The sequence below is a fragment of the Lampetra planeri genome, chromosome 24, assembly GCF_965212315.1.
Source record: "Lampetra planeri chromosome 24, kcLamPlan1.2.h2, whole genome shotgun sequence".
NCBI classification, from domain to species: Eukaryota; Metazoa; Chordata; class Hyperoartia; order Petromyzontiformes; family Petromyzontidae; genus Lampetra; species Lampetra planeri.
This window is the reverse complement of record NC_136130.1, coordinates 10,877,396-10,889,029: the sequence shown is the minus strand read 5'-3', so window position 1 is coordinate 10,889,029 and position 11,634 is coordinate 10,877,396. Positions and strand designations below refer to the sequence as shown.

The 11,634-nt window shown below is 46.9% G+C and overlaps 2 protein-coding genes across 2 annotated transcripts; both read right to left on the bottom strand.

Moving 5' to 3' along the window:
• LOC144726783 (trypsin-like) lies at positions 1 to 4,242 on the bottom strand. The gene is made up of 5 exons (XM_078605678.1): positions 4,190 to 4,242; positions 2,605 to 2,764; positions 1,590 to 1,849; positions 894 to 1,027; positions 1 to 235 (listed from the first exon to the last, which is right to left on the bottom strand). Exons 1-5 carry the CDS (start codon positions 4,227 to 4,229, stop codon positions 86 to 88), a joined length of 744 nt encoding a protein of 247 aa, XP_078461804.1. The 5' UTR covers positions 4,230 to 4,242; the 3' UTR covers positions 1 to 85.
• A 5,304-nt stretch (positions 4,243 to 9,546) lies between these two features.
• Positions 9,547 to 11,634, bottom strand: LOC144726782 (trypsin-like). Its single transcript, XM_078605677.1, has 4 exons — positions 11,478 to 11,634; positions 10,466 to 10,725; positions 9,893 to 10,026; positions 9,547 to 9,730 (listed from the first exon to the last, which is right to left on the bottom strand). Exons 1-4 carry the CDS (start codon positions 11,621 to 11,623, stop codon positions 9,581 to 9,583), a joined length of 690 nt encoding a protein of 229 aa, XP_078461803.1. The 5' UTR covers positions 11,624 to 11,634; the 3' UTR covers positions 9,547 to 9,580.

The following is an 11,634-nucleotide window of genomic DNA, read 5'->3' as shown; positions in this document are numbered from 1 at the left end:
AACATTTCAAAGGTTTTATTCGTTTCATGGCATTAAAACTATCATGGTGCTTGTTGCTCGGCAAGGAGGGTTCGAAGTAAGTTGCTCAGTTGGCGGCCATGGTGCTGGCGATCCAGGAGTTGTAGTTGCACACCTTGGTGTACACGCCGGGGTAGTTGGGCAACGCGCAGCCGCGACCCCAGGACACGATGCCCTGCAGCTGGCCATTGCATACGACGGGGCCGCCGGAGTCATTCTGCGGTGGCGGCATCAGGGGTTAGAGGGTCAGGGGTTAGCGGCTGGCTCCTGCATCTAATGTGGTTCCAAGCTTTTCTGGACGCACAGACGACTGCCTTGGACCGCGAGTTTGTGGCCTATTCCAAAAATATTGTCCGTGAAAAACGAAGTGATAAATATTGAGTTAGATGAAAGAGATGTAACCAAAATGTCGATGAGAGAGTAATTAACTTTTTGTGTTCATATGGTGTAAGAGGACCGGAATTCAAGATGCTTTTTCATGAATCTGGGACCCTGGTGCTGCTTGGGGCTCTGAACGTTTGCTTTGTTTGCTTATGCCTGGCACTAACACTAATGAGTGAGGCACTGCTGTTAGTCCATGGGCCCAGACCAGATATTCCACTTGTCAAAACCACCTGAGGAGGCGTAACTTTAGTGGTTACAATCAGTGGGTTGTGACATAATTCACTCTTAATAGCTATATAAACATATCCGCAATATTTTAATCTTGCTACATTGGTACAAATATCTACTTTGGGCCGTGAACTACGACAGTAGTATACTTTGTCTGGATCTGTATGTTTGTTGGAGGTGGCACTGGTTTGTAGCAAGAGGGCAGGTCGACGCTCATACTCCCGTTCAGACTTGTCGACTCAAGTCGCTTCAGGGGACCTCACCTGGCAGGAGTCCTTGCCACCCTCCAGGTATCCCAGGCAGATCATGTTGTTGGTGATGTCACCGGGGTAGGAGTTCCTGCAGGAGATGTCACTCAGCACGGGCGCCTGGAAGCACATGAGGACATCGGGGCTGCCTGTATGGAGACACGCGGGTGGCAGTGGTGAGGCATCGTACACTGGGGAAAGATATTGGGGTAACGTGAGGACGGAGAAACTCATAAGCACAGGCTGCGGCAGAAGATAGTTCAGTGGACTCAGCGTGAAGGTCCCAGTAATGCTGAGACAATGCAATTGGTTGGTAGCTTGTGCCCATTTATAAACCTGGAGAAAAGTAAGCAGAGGAAGACAGCGGAGGAAATGGCGAGATGAAACAGGCCCCCACGATGGACTGTATGGGCCGCATTCGGCCCGCAGACTGCAGATTACCCACCACTTTATTACATTTTTCTCTGATGTGTTTTTGGGTTGTACTGCGTGTTGTTGGACATGACATCTGACGTTTCGCTGCACGTGCTGGGAGCTCCCAAAAAGTGGAGCGAAACGTTGTTCGTCATGATGAACACGACGTGGTACAGCCCGAAAACACATCCGAGAGCTATACAGAGTGACCACGAAACCGACATTGTAAAATCATTAAAAACTCTTGCTAAAATGGATTTTCCAGGGTAGACGGCCGTCGAAGCGCCGTGTCCTCACCGACGCTGGTCTGGGTCTCGCCCCAGCCGGAGATGGTGCACATGACTCCGGTGTCGACACAGGAGGAGGGCAGCGGGATGGCCTGCGCGTACTGGTTGAGTGTGGCGGGCGTGGACAGCTTGATGAGCATGATGTCGTTGTCGGTGGAGGCCGATCTGTACTGGGGGTGGCGGATCGCCTTGGAGGCCTGGATCCACTGCTCGTTGCCCTCGGACACGAAGATGTTGTGCTCGCCGATGCGCACAGAGATGCGGGACGGGCTGGGGGTGGAGAAAGTAGATGATTGCAGTGATGATGATTTTTATTTACCGGGGATCGCTTACATTTAGGTTTTAGGTTTTTTTGGGGGTTTTATTTTGGCACAGGTTAAACCCATTGGACCATGAATGCGAATCGTTTATGGGGATCTGGTCACACAATAGAAACCTGGTTACCGCAATAACAATACAACTCGAACAAAACAATCTAAACAAAACTGTACATGGTCAAGTTCCGAATTGTAAGGTCATGCATCAACATGACACAACTAGCACGTATGGTAAGATTAGGTGTACTGTATTTCTATGCCAACACATATACACTCCCCACCATAACCAACCCAAATTGACCAGTGTGGTTGATTGACAAGTGCTGTAACTATTTGATATAATTGCCTTACCAAAACGAACTGCTGGGGCACATCGCCTTGTTGTGGAAAGAGGATGTCGCATACCTTTGCAATCTGCTCATAGCCCTTTCTTGTTTGCTCGCATGGGTCTCATTCAAAATCATATGATCGGCTTCTTCATAGTATTAGCTGTGACACTGCTGCCTCATCGGTGAAGCTCAAGTAAATATTCTTTGTGGCTAGGTTTTAGTTCAACAACATGAGCTTTAATTTTTTTTTCAGATTAGGTCGTGATCAACAGGTTGTAGGTGTACACTGCATTTTACACAAGTCGATGCTACTTCACTGACACCACCAGACACGCAGCACGCAACGAGATTCGCTCATGTCCACGCGCAGCACACTCACGTCTGGTAGCAGTGAGCGGCAGACACGACCCACTCGCTGGAGATCAGGGAGCCTCCGCAGAAGTGGTATCCGATGTTGAGGGACACCTGCCACGGCTGCGAGTGGGCAGCGCACTCGGAGCCACCCACGATGTGGTCCTCATACATGTATGGGGCCGCCGCTGTCAGCGAAGCAGAGTGTGAATTGGTGTTCTGGCCACGGTCAATTACTCAGACCCAACATTCATCGTGAGGATACTCGTCAACAGGATCATGGCCATCGACATTGTCTATAAGGCAAATAGGTGAATCCAAGGGAAGTAATGGAGGCAATGCTACCCCCCTCCCACCCCTGGAGTCCCAAAATAAATTTGTTATTGATATTTACCAGAAAAAACGTACGGACATTTCATGAACACCACTCTTGGGAATATTATAGATCCGCTTCTGTTGTCTCCGTGATGATCATCATCACCAATGTTACCACTAACACAATTACAAAGTCCAATTCCAGCAAAAAAAGTCACTCCGCTATGGTTACTAGAAATGTTGCATCACTTGCTCAATCGTCGTTCTTGTCTGATGGACAATATGGGCCCCACAGAAGGAATTTAGAATTTCCACCAATCGCTTGAGAACAAAAACGGACATAAGCCCCATCTTGCACTTGGGTATAATTCAGAACAATTTTCCGGCACAGCCAAATAAGCAGCACACCTTCCTCTTCTCTGTTAGTTTGGTGATGCACATCACCATAGGAGGCGCAAAGTGTTTCCTATTGAACTAACCTAGCGGAGGCCTACGCTTAATTAAGATACCAAATGACCACTAATGATACCCATCATTCATAAGAGGTTTTTGGGTTAGATCGCGTAAATATTTAAATGTGTCGTGAAAACCCGCCACCACCCGACAAAGCCAACTAGTAAGGGTTGTCACGTAAACAGAACGTGGCCAATTCGTCACTAGTACAGCACACCGGTGTGTTGGAGAGCCAAGCCACCACATTTCCGTGACAACCTTTACTCGTTGGCTGTGTCGGGTGGTGGCGGGTTTTAACGACACATTTATATTAAAATAGGTTTTCCCCTTTTTCTGGCAACAAAACAGGTGGTAAGATGTTAAAACACCAAACTGAAACCTTTAACAAGGAATCATGACTGCATTAACCACAATACTTATGGTCAGAATGCAAAAAAACATACTCTGATAATATATGAATTGTCTTTCAAACTGATTGGTCCACACTAGAGACAGCTTTCTTTGGAGACTAGTCACAAATGGTGTTAGATCAGAGGACGCCAAAAGGCACCAAAAGGCTTCCTCTGGTCTATACATTTAAATATCTAATCCAAAAACCTCTATTATAGATATTGGTCGCGAAAGCCTGCGTGTTGAACTGATACCCATAATTGTCTGCCCTACTTAAACCAATGCTGTTAAACTGCCAGATGTCTATAGGCAAAGATTAGCACGGTTGGATACGTACGGTGCGAAATAAGTTCAGCATACGTACAAAGACCATCTCTGCCGGACATGGGTCCCAGTTCGACCCAAAACCATTCACTACGCAACCAGTTAGCAGTGTAAGTTACACAAAGTCTCACCAGCGGTGCCCACGAGCAGAGCGAAGATGAGTCCGTACATGGTGCAGTGAAGATCCTGAACGACGATGCTGAACCACTGCCGAGGGTCCACTTTTATACCCGTTGGGAGCCCTCTTATCTCATGGCTTTATTCTCATTTCTACGTTACCCAATGCCTTATGTATGTCTCATTAAACTCGTCGATATTTTCCCACCTGATACAATAAATTGCGAGTCAGCGATTCCACACGTTAATATTGGTTCCATTTATTAATTGTTTTCCACGGACGTTGCTTATATTGTTCTGTTTATGATCTCATACTTGGTAGAGATGGTGCCATTTGTGCGTGTGTAACGTGGCAGCTGTGATTAAGAGTATTTCTGCAGTTTGCGGACCAATTCTACAAATTGTGGAACCATCCCGATCTCTGTGGAAAAGTTACGGAATTGAGAGCTTTCGCCTGTGACTAGCCGATGTTCATAGAATTTAGCTAAAATTATTGCCTATAAAATTAACACTTATGTAAGTATGCATGAGTATATATAATATCCTCTAGAGGGGCTATTTAGTGGTCCTTTAAGTGAAGTCTATATTCACGTTAAACCATGAAGAGAAAGTCAAATGTGTCATAGTCAAAGTTATTATATTTTATTAAGCAGATCCCTAATATATTATTAATTGAATAGTCAAATACATTAATACTGATACATATATTTATGAATTTGGCCACGTGTCAGATTCTTTATCAAAATTCTCGTTACTAAGCCCCCACCACTCGACAAAATAAAGACGTTGAAAAAGACAACATTCATACATGCCAAGGTGTTGATCACATTCAAACGAATACAACTCAACGGTGGTTTAAGGCTTTTCACGACATAATTTGAACTTCCCTACCCGGGCTTCATCAGGTAGGTAAGTTTACAATCCAATGAGGCTGCTTCAGTACGCGCCGTGACATTACCACCTGCAAAAGCGCGTCATATTCCCATATATTTTCAACGAGAACCTGGCTGCTTACAATGTGACTTATTTCAAACAACTTCAAATACATCCATTTCAAAATCACATATAGATCATTGTATCAGCTACGAAAAGCTACATTTTACGTTAACACTGTTTTGTAACACGTCTTTCCATTGTTTCTGTGCACACCTTGCATGTGCCATGGATTCTATTGTTAACAGGTAAAGGGTGTCTCAATCAACTCTCGCCTAGTCACAAAAAAGTATATTTTCATGTTTCCTACGATGTCCTGTTATCGGCAGCTGAGCTGTACGTCCACCATATGCAGCACTTCTCATGAACGAGAGTCATCCTGAGTAATACTATGTATGTTGAACATCTTTCACACGGAACGTAGCCAACTGTGCTAATCACAGGTGCGGGGGAAGGACAGTAAACTTAAATCTGTATTTAAAAGTGCATAGTTCCAGTCGCTTCCGAATACGCTTGTTAATCCAAGAAAGCCTCACTGCGTATCATGACTCTTCTTCAGAAGGGTCCTGTCACGTTTTTTGAAGTTGAAGTCGATGATTCCTATGCATATTCATCTTGAGTAAATCACACGTGTCTGTCCATTTTTGTCTACGTGTGTCACTCTGCATGTGTGAATGTGTCTGTGTCATTTAGGGAGCGGTAGGGTAGATGTTACCGAGCTGCACTACGAACCCGGCGACCCGAGTTCGATTTCCGCTCACGGCCAACACCAGCGACGATTATCTGAACCGGTCCTGGGCCTCTCTTATGTCGACTGCTGCAATTTATAACATCGCCACGAGGAATACAATGGCCGCTGGGCGTGGTGCTGGCCACCCACCCCTAGTGTGCCGTGCCAGCCTTTATACGTGCTTGCTTAAAGCGCTTCACCCAACAGTGTGATAATGCTGTACGGTGGATATTTGTCTTTGTTTTTGTGTCATTGTGTACAACGCCGGCCGTGGAGGCGAGGGTTGGTGGATCGCACAAAGTTGTGAAACTCGTACTTTTACACGTGTGTGCATAATTTATATAAGCCTACAGATTGCTCTTTAATAAACGTTCGATATTTTCTACATGAGGCTCAAACCATTTTCTGTAAGCCGACATCGTGCTCTTCAATTCGTTGCCTGTTACATTTACAATGTTAATGCCCCCATGTAACATCTAACAGTGATGGACTTTGTTAGGTTTGGGGTCGTCATGTTTTCACTCCACGGAAGCTCCGAAATTACTTTCATTACGTTAAGTGTGGTTTAGTCTTCACAATTTTGTTCACGTTTGTGCTTGTGTACCAGTTCTATATCACTGCCTCACTTCTGCTTGTCATTCGGATAAATTTGGTCACGTTTATTGTGAGGGTGACCGAAGAGAAGTGGACCACAATGTACAACTTCACTCAATACTCATGAGGGTTTTCGCATCTTGCACAATAGTCAATAGCTTTTCATACGCTTCTACATTGTTGCTTGAAACTTCTGCTTGCTGCAATGTCAAATATTCACGATATGACGCGATATTGCATTTCATGATAACAATGATCGTGATATGTTTACCATGACTTTGTAATGTATTTGACATTGTCTTGTTTTCCTGGCTTTGATGAACAGTGCGGTTGTATGAAATGAAGGGAGCTGATTTACATGGGTTGGACCAGATGACGCCAAAAGGCGCACTTTTGGCGTCATCTGGTCCAACCCATGTGAGACTAGGCTCTAAGGAAAGCTGTCTCGGGTGTGGACCAATCAACTTCAAGGACAGTGCACATTATCAGAGTTATGTCTTTTGTTTGTATCATGACTGCAGGTATTGCGGTCTATGCAAACATGACTCCTTGTAAAAAGGCGTCATTTTTGTTGCCAGATAGAAGGGTAAAAAAACAATTATAATATTTTTACTGGCAAACGAGGTTCCCATAATGAAGGGCGCTGTTGTGGTATCCGGTTTAATAGCACGCTAGACTTCTCGATTCAATTTCCCGGTGCGGCAGTTGAAACGGGGTACATTTCTTAAAACCCCCAGTCTCTGTCCACCCAGCAGTGTAAATGTTATATTTTGTATTGGTTACATTATGCGAACGTTACTTATTGCCGGTTTGCATGACAAAATGAGATTGTATCTACATTACTGTAGCTGGGATTGAGATAGGAGGGGGTGACCTGCAGTGAGTTTCTCTGTCTCCTCTCGAGCCCTGCTACATACAAAACGTGTAACACGTACTCGACAGAGTCACACACAAGGCAAATGTCCACACATCACCGCGTGCATCTTGGCCGTCCACTCGGTGAGGACGTCAGTCAAACAGACGCCGAGATGGCGGCTCATTCACGTTCATGTAACTGTGACGTACACAGACAGATGACACCCATAACGCCGACCTCGGGCGTTGATTGGATTTTTGAAGATCTGGACGAATAGGAGGGTGGGATTCGACGATTCGGTGTTCGGTCCGAGTGTTGGGTTTGAGTTCAGAATCAGAAGAATGATTTATCCTGAAGGAATCCGATGTGCTCTAAAGCTCTTTTTCACATTTGTTCGCGGAGTGGAATGAGTAATGGTGAGTCTTGGGGATGCGCGGCTAACATCAGTGGCGAGTGGTGACATGAACTGCACCTGCTCCACATCCCGTCACCACGCGCCCCCGCCCCCGCATCGTAAAAAGATGACAGCCTTCATCCAGCAGTGAATTTGATGGTGGTGATGCTCAAAATATCTCAATATGAAAGCGCACCCCCTGTGTATAGCCGTGTGTGTGTGCCTGTGTCGTGAAGGACGCGGCTGTTCAGTTGGAGGCAGTCGCCCTCCAACAACAAAGGAAGTTAGAGGAGTGACGCTCACAACGAGCGGAGCACCAGACAGATAAAATGAAGCAAGCTTACACAGTAAGGGACACAGCTGGTGTGCAACTGCCAGTCATCTCAGTGAGTCGACCCATGGGACCTGGGTCTGTCCCTAACCTGTCAGAAAGCTTTCGACACTTAACGCGGCCTCAAAGTGCACTTGGCCTGGCACAGGCGACGTGTTGACGTCACCGCCACTTAGTGGTAAATGGCGGCTGTTGTTGTTGGAAGGTACCACGTGGTGACTGCTGAGCGCCGTGCAATTTAAAGGTTCCAGCGCCCCTCAGAAGAGGTGATCCGGAAACGACGATCGACTCTTATGCCTGAATGGTTCATCGAGTCCTCAAAGGTTGATCAATTTAACGACTATCGATTATTAAATCTAGCAGGAGAGAGGAAAAGAGGGAGGAGTTTATTTGCATGGGGCGGGTTATATTCAAATTAGGACAATGCGGGTTGTGATTGGCTGGGAGTGTCCCTGGGAGCACCCCAAGGTCACGCTGTATTTCCTGTTTCGAGCTGTGAGAGGAGTTTGAATCGACCAATGGGAAGCCGAAATAATCCATCTCATTTGCATGTCACCCCAACCTTTGCATCGACTCTACTCAGTTGATTCTTGGCCAAATGATTCGACATACCCAAAGCAAATTACTTAAATTGGCCACTTTGTTGCTATGAACAATTTTAACTAAACATATATTTTTTAAACGTATACTATTGTCGATTTAAAGCTTTCGTGACTGCAGGGATTCATCTTCTTGGTTCTTTCGGTAAAGTCACGTAGAAGGGAAGTAATAAAATAATAAAAATAAAATTGTTTTATTATGTTTTATTTTTATTATTTTATTACTTCCCTTCTACGTGACTTTACCGAAAGAACCAAGAAGATGTATACTATTGTTTCAAGGATTGCAGGTGGGAGGTATAGGGCCACCATACCAAAGGGTTTAAGAAGACCCGTGCTGTATAGGCTACTACGGGGCTGATTTGTGGATAGCAGAGCAGTAGAGCAACTCAATCTATTGTACCGTGCTGATGTAGTGACATAGGACGTCACTACTGTGTCGGCCCGTACGAGGGCTGGGGGCCCCAAGGGGGTGCCTGGGGGTCACGTGGTGGAGGGACCCAGACCTCCCGTGAGGTGGGGGAAGGGAGGCGTGGCCTGGGAAGGGAGGCGTGGCTTGGGCAGAGCCGGCCACGTCAGAGCAGATATAAGCGTGGTGTGAACGCAGAACGGGGCTGTTGAACTCCGAAGTGAAGACGGTATCATCGGTCCTCATGTCCCGGGTCGTCGTCCTGGACCAGGCAGCCCGTTGTCTACCTGGTCCACACTGTGTCGTGTTCCAGAGTGTTAGTGCGTTGAGGAAGGTGGTCACCACCTCATGTACAGTGTTATATTACTTACCGTTTAATAGTGTTGCCTCCAAGCTGTGTGTGTGTGTGTGCACCTAATTCGAACCCACTACACTATTAAGAAGAAAATAAGACGACAAAAACATGGTGGCATCAACAATTCAAAGGTTTTATTCGTTTAATGGCATTACAAACATCATGGTGCTTGTTGCTTGGCAAGGTGGCTTGCGAGTGAGTCGCTCATTTGTCAACCATGCTGCTGGCGATCCAGGAGTTGTAGTTGCACACCTTGGTGTACACGCCGGGGTAGTTGGGCCGGGCGCAGTTGCGGCCCCAGGACACGATGCCCTGCAGCTGGCCATTGCACACGACGGGGCCACCAGAGTCTCCCTGCAGTGGCGGAATCAGGGGTCAAAGGGTCACCAGTTAGCAATTAACTTTGTCTCGATCTGAATGATTGGTGGAGTTGGCACTGGTTTGTAGCAAGAGGGCAGGTCGACGCTCATACTCCCGTTCAGACTTGTCGACTCAAGTCGCTTCAGGGGACCTCACCTGGCAGGAGTCCTTGCCACCCTCCAGGTATCCCAGGCAGATCATGTTGTTGGTGATGTCACCGGGGTAGGAGTTCCTGCAGGAGATGTCACTCAGCACGGGCGCCTGGAAGCACATGAGGACATCGGGGCTGCCTGTATGGAGACACGCGGGTGGCAGTGGTGAGGCATCGTACACTGGGGAAAGATATTGGGGTAACGTGAGGACGGAGAAACTCATAAGCAGAGGGGGCGGCATTAGAGAGTTTAGTGGACTCAGTGTGAAAGTCCCAGTAATGCAGAGGCAATGCATTTGGTTGGTAGCATTTATAAACCTTGAGAAAAGTAAGCAGATGAAGACAGTGGAAGACAGGGCGAGATGAAATTCAAGAGTTTGGAGATCCCTTCTGGACAGATATTGAGAAAGGAACGGAAAGAATGGAAGAAAATGGGGGAAGCCTGTGACGCGGTACAGCCTGAAACACATCCGAAAGCTATACAGAGTGACCACGAAACCGACATTGTAAAATCTTTAAAAACTCTTCTTGGAATGGATTTGCCAGGGAAGACGGACGTCTAAGCGCCGTGTCCTCACCAACAATGGTGTAGGTCTCGCCCCAGCCGGAGATGGTGCACATGACTCCGGTGTCGACGCAGGAGGAAGGCAGCGGGATGGCCTGCGCGTACTGGTTGAGGGTGGCGGGCGTGGACAGCTTGATGAGCATGATGTCGTTGTCGTAGGTGACTGAGTTGAACTGGGGATGGCTGATCACTTTGGAGGCCTGGATCTTCTGCTCGGTGCCCTCGGACACGAAGATGTTGTGCTCGCCGATGCGCACAGAGATGCTGGACGCGCTGGGGGTGGAGGAAGTGGATGACAGTAGTGATGATGATTTTTATCTATAGGGGATCGCTTAAATTTAGGTTTTAGGTTTTTTGGGGGGTTTATTTTGGCACAGGCAAAGCTCATTGGGCCATGAATGCTAATCGTTTATGGGGAACTGGTTACACAATAGAAACCTGGTTACAGCAATAACAATAAAACACGAACAAAACAATCCTAACAAAACTGGACATGGTCAAGTTCCGAATGGTAAGGTCATGCATCAACATGGCACAACTAGCACGTATTGTAAGATTAGTTGTAATTTAATTCAATGCCATCACGTCGACACTTCCCAACGTCACAAACCCAAATTGACCAGTGTGGTAGATTTCCAAGTGCTGTAAATATTGGTATAATCGCCTAAGCAAAACAAACTGCTGGGGCACATCGCCTTATTGTGGAAAGAGGATGTCGCATACCTTTGCAATCTGCTCATAGCCCTTTCTCGTTTGCTCGGATGGGTCTAATTCAAAATCATATGATCGGCTTCTTCATAGTTCCAGCTGTGGCACTGCTGCCCCATGGGTGAAGCTCAAGTAAATATTCTTTGTGGCTAGGTCTGAGTTCAACAACATGAGCTTCAAGCTATTTTCAGATAAGGTCGTGATCACCAAGTTGTAGGTGTACACTGCATTTTACACAAGTCGATGCGACTTCACTGACACCACCAGACACGCAGCACGCAACGAGATTCGCTTAGGTCCACGCGCAGCACACTCACGTCTGGTAGCAGTGAGCGGCAGACACGACCCACTCGCTGGAGATCAGGGAGCCTCCGCAGAAGTGGTATCCGTTGTTGAGGGACACCTGCCACGGCTGCGAGTGGGCAGCGCACTCGGAGCCACCCACGATGTGGTCCTCATACATGTATGGGGCCG

Bases quoted from the DNA above. Each gene is read 5' to 3' on its own strand.
- LOC144726783 (XM_078605678.1), bottom strand. From the start codon at position 4,229: ATGTACGGACTCATCTTCGCTCTGCTCGTGGGCACCGCTG. The intron at 2,765-4,189 runs GTGAGACTTTGT...CTTCGCTGACAG, and splicing joins TCTGCTCGTGGGCACCGCTG to CGGCGGCCCCATACATGTAT. The intron at 1,028-1,589 runs GTGAGGACACGG...GTCTCCATACAG, and splicing joins CGAGACCCAGACCAGCGTCG to GCAGCCCCGATGTCCTCATG.
- LOC144726782 (XM_078605677.1), bottom strand. From the start codon at position 11,623: ATGTATGAGGACCACATCGTGGGTGGCTCCGAGTGCGCTGCCCACTCG. The intron at 10,726-11,477 runs GTGAGTGTGCTG...CTCCACCCCCAG, and splicing joins GCCGCTCACTGCTACCAGAC to CGCGTCCAGCATCTCTGTGC. The intron at 9,731-9,892 runs GTGAGGTCCCCT...CCGCCACTGCAG, and splicing joins GTGGCAAGGACTCCTGCCAG to GGAGACTCTGGTGGCCCCGT.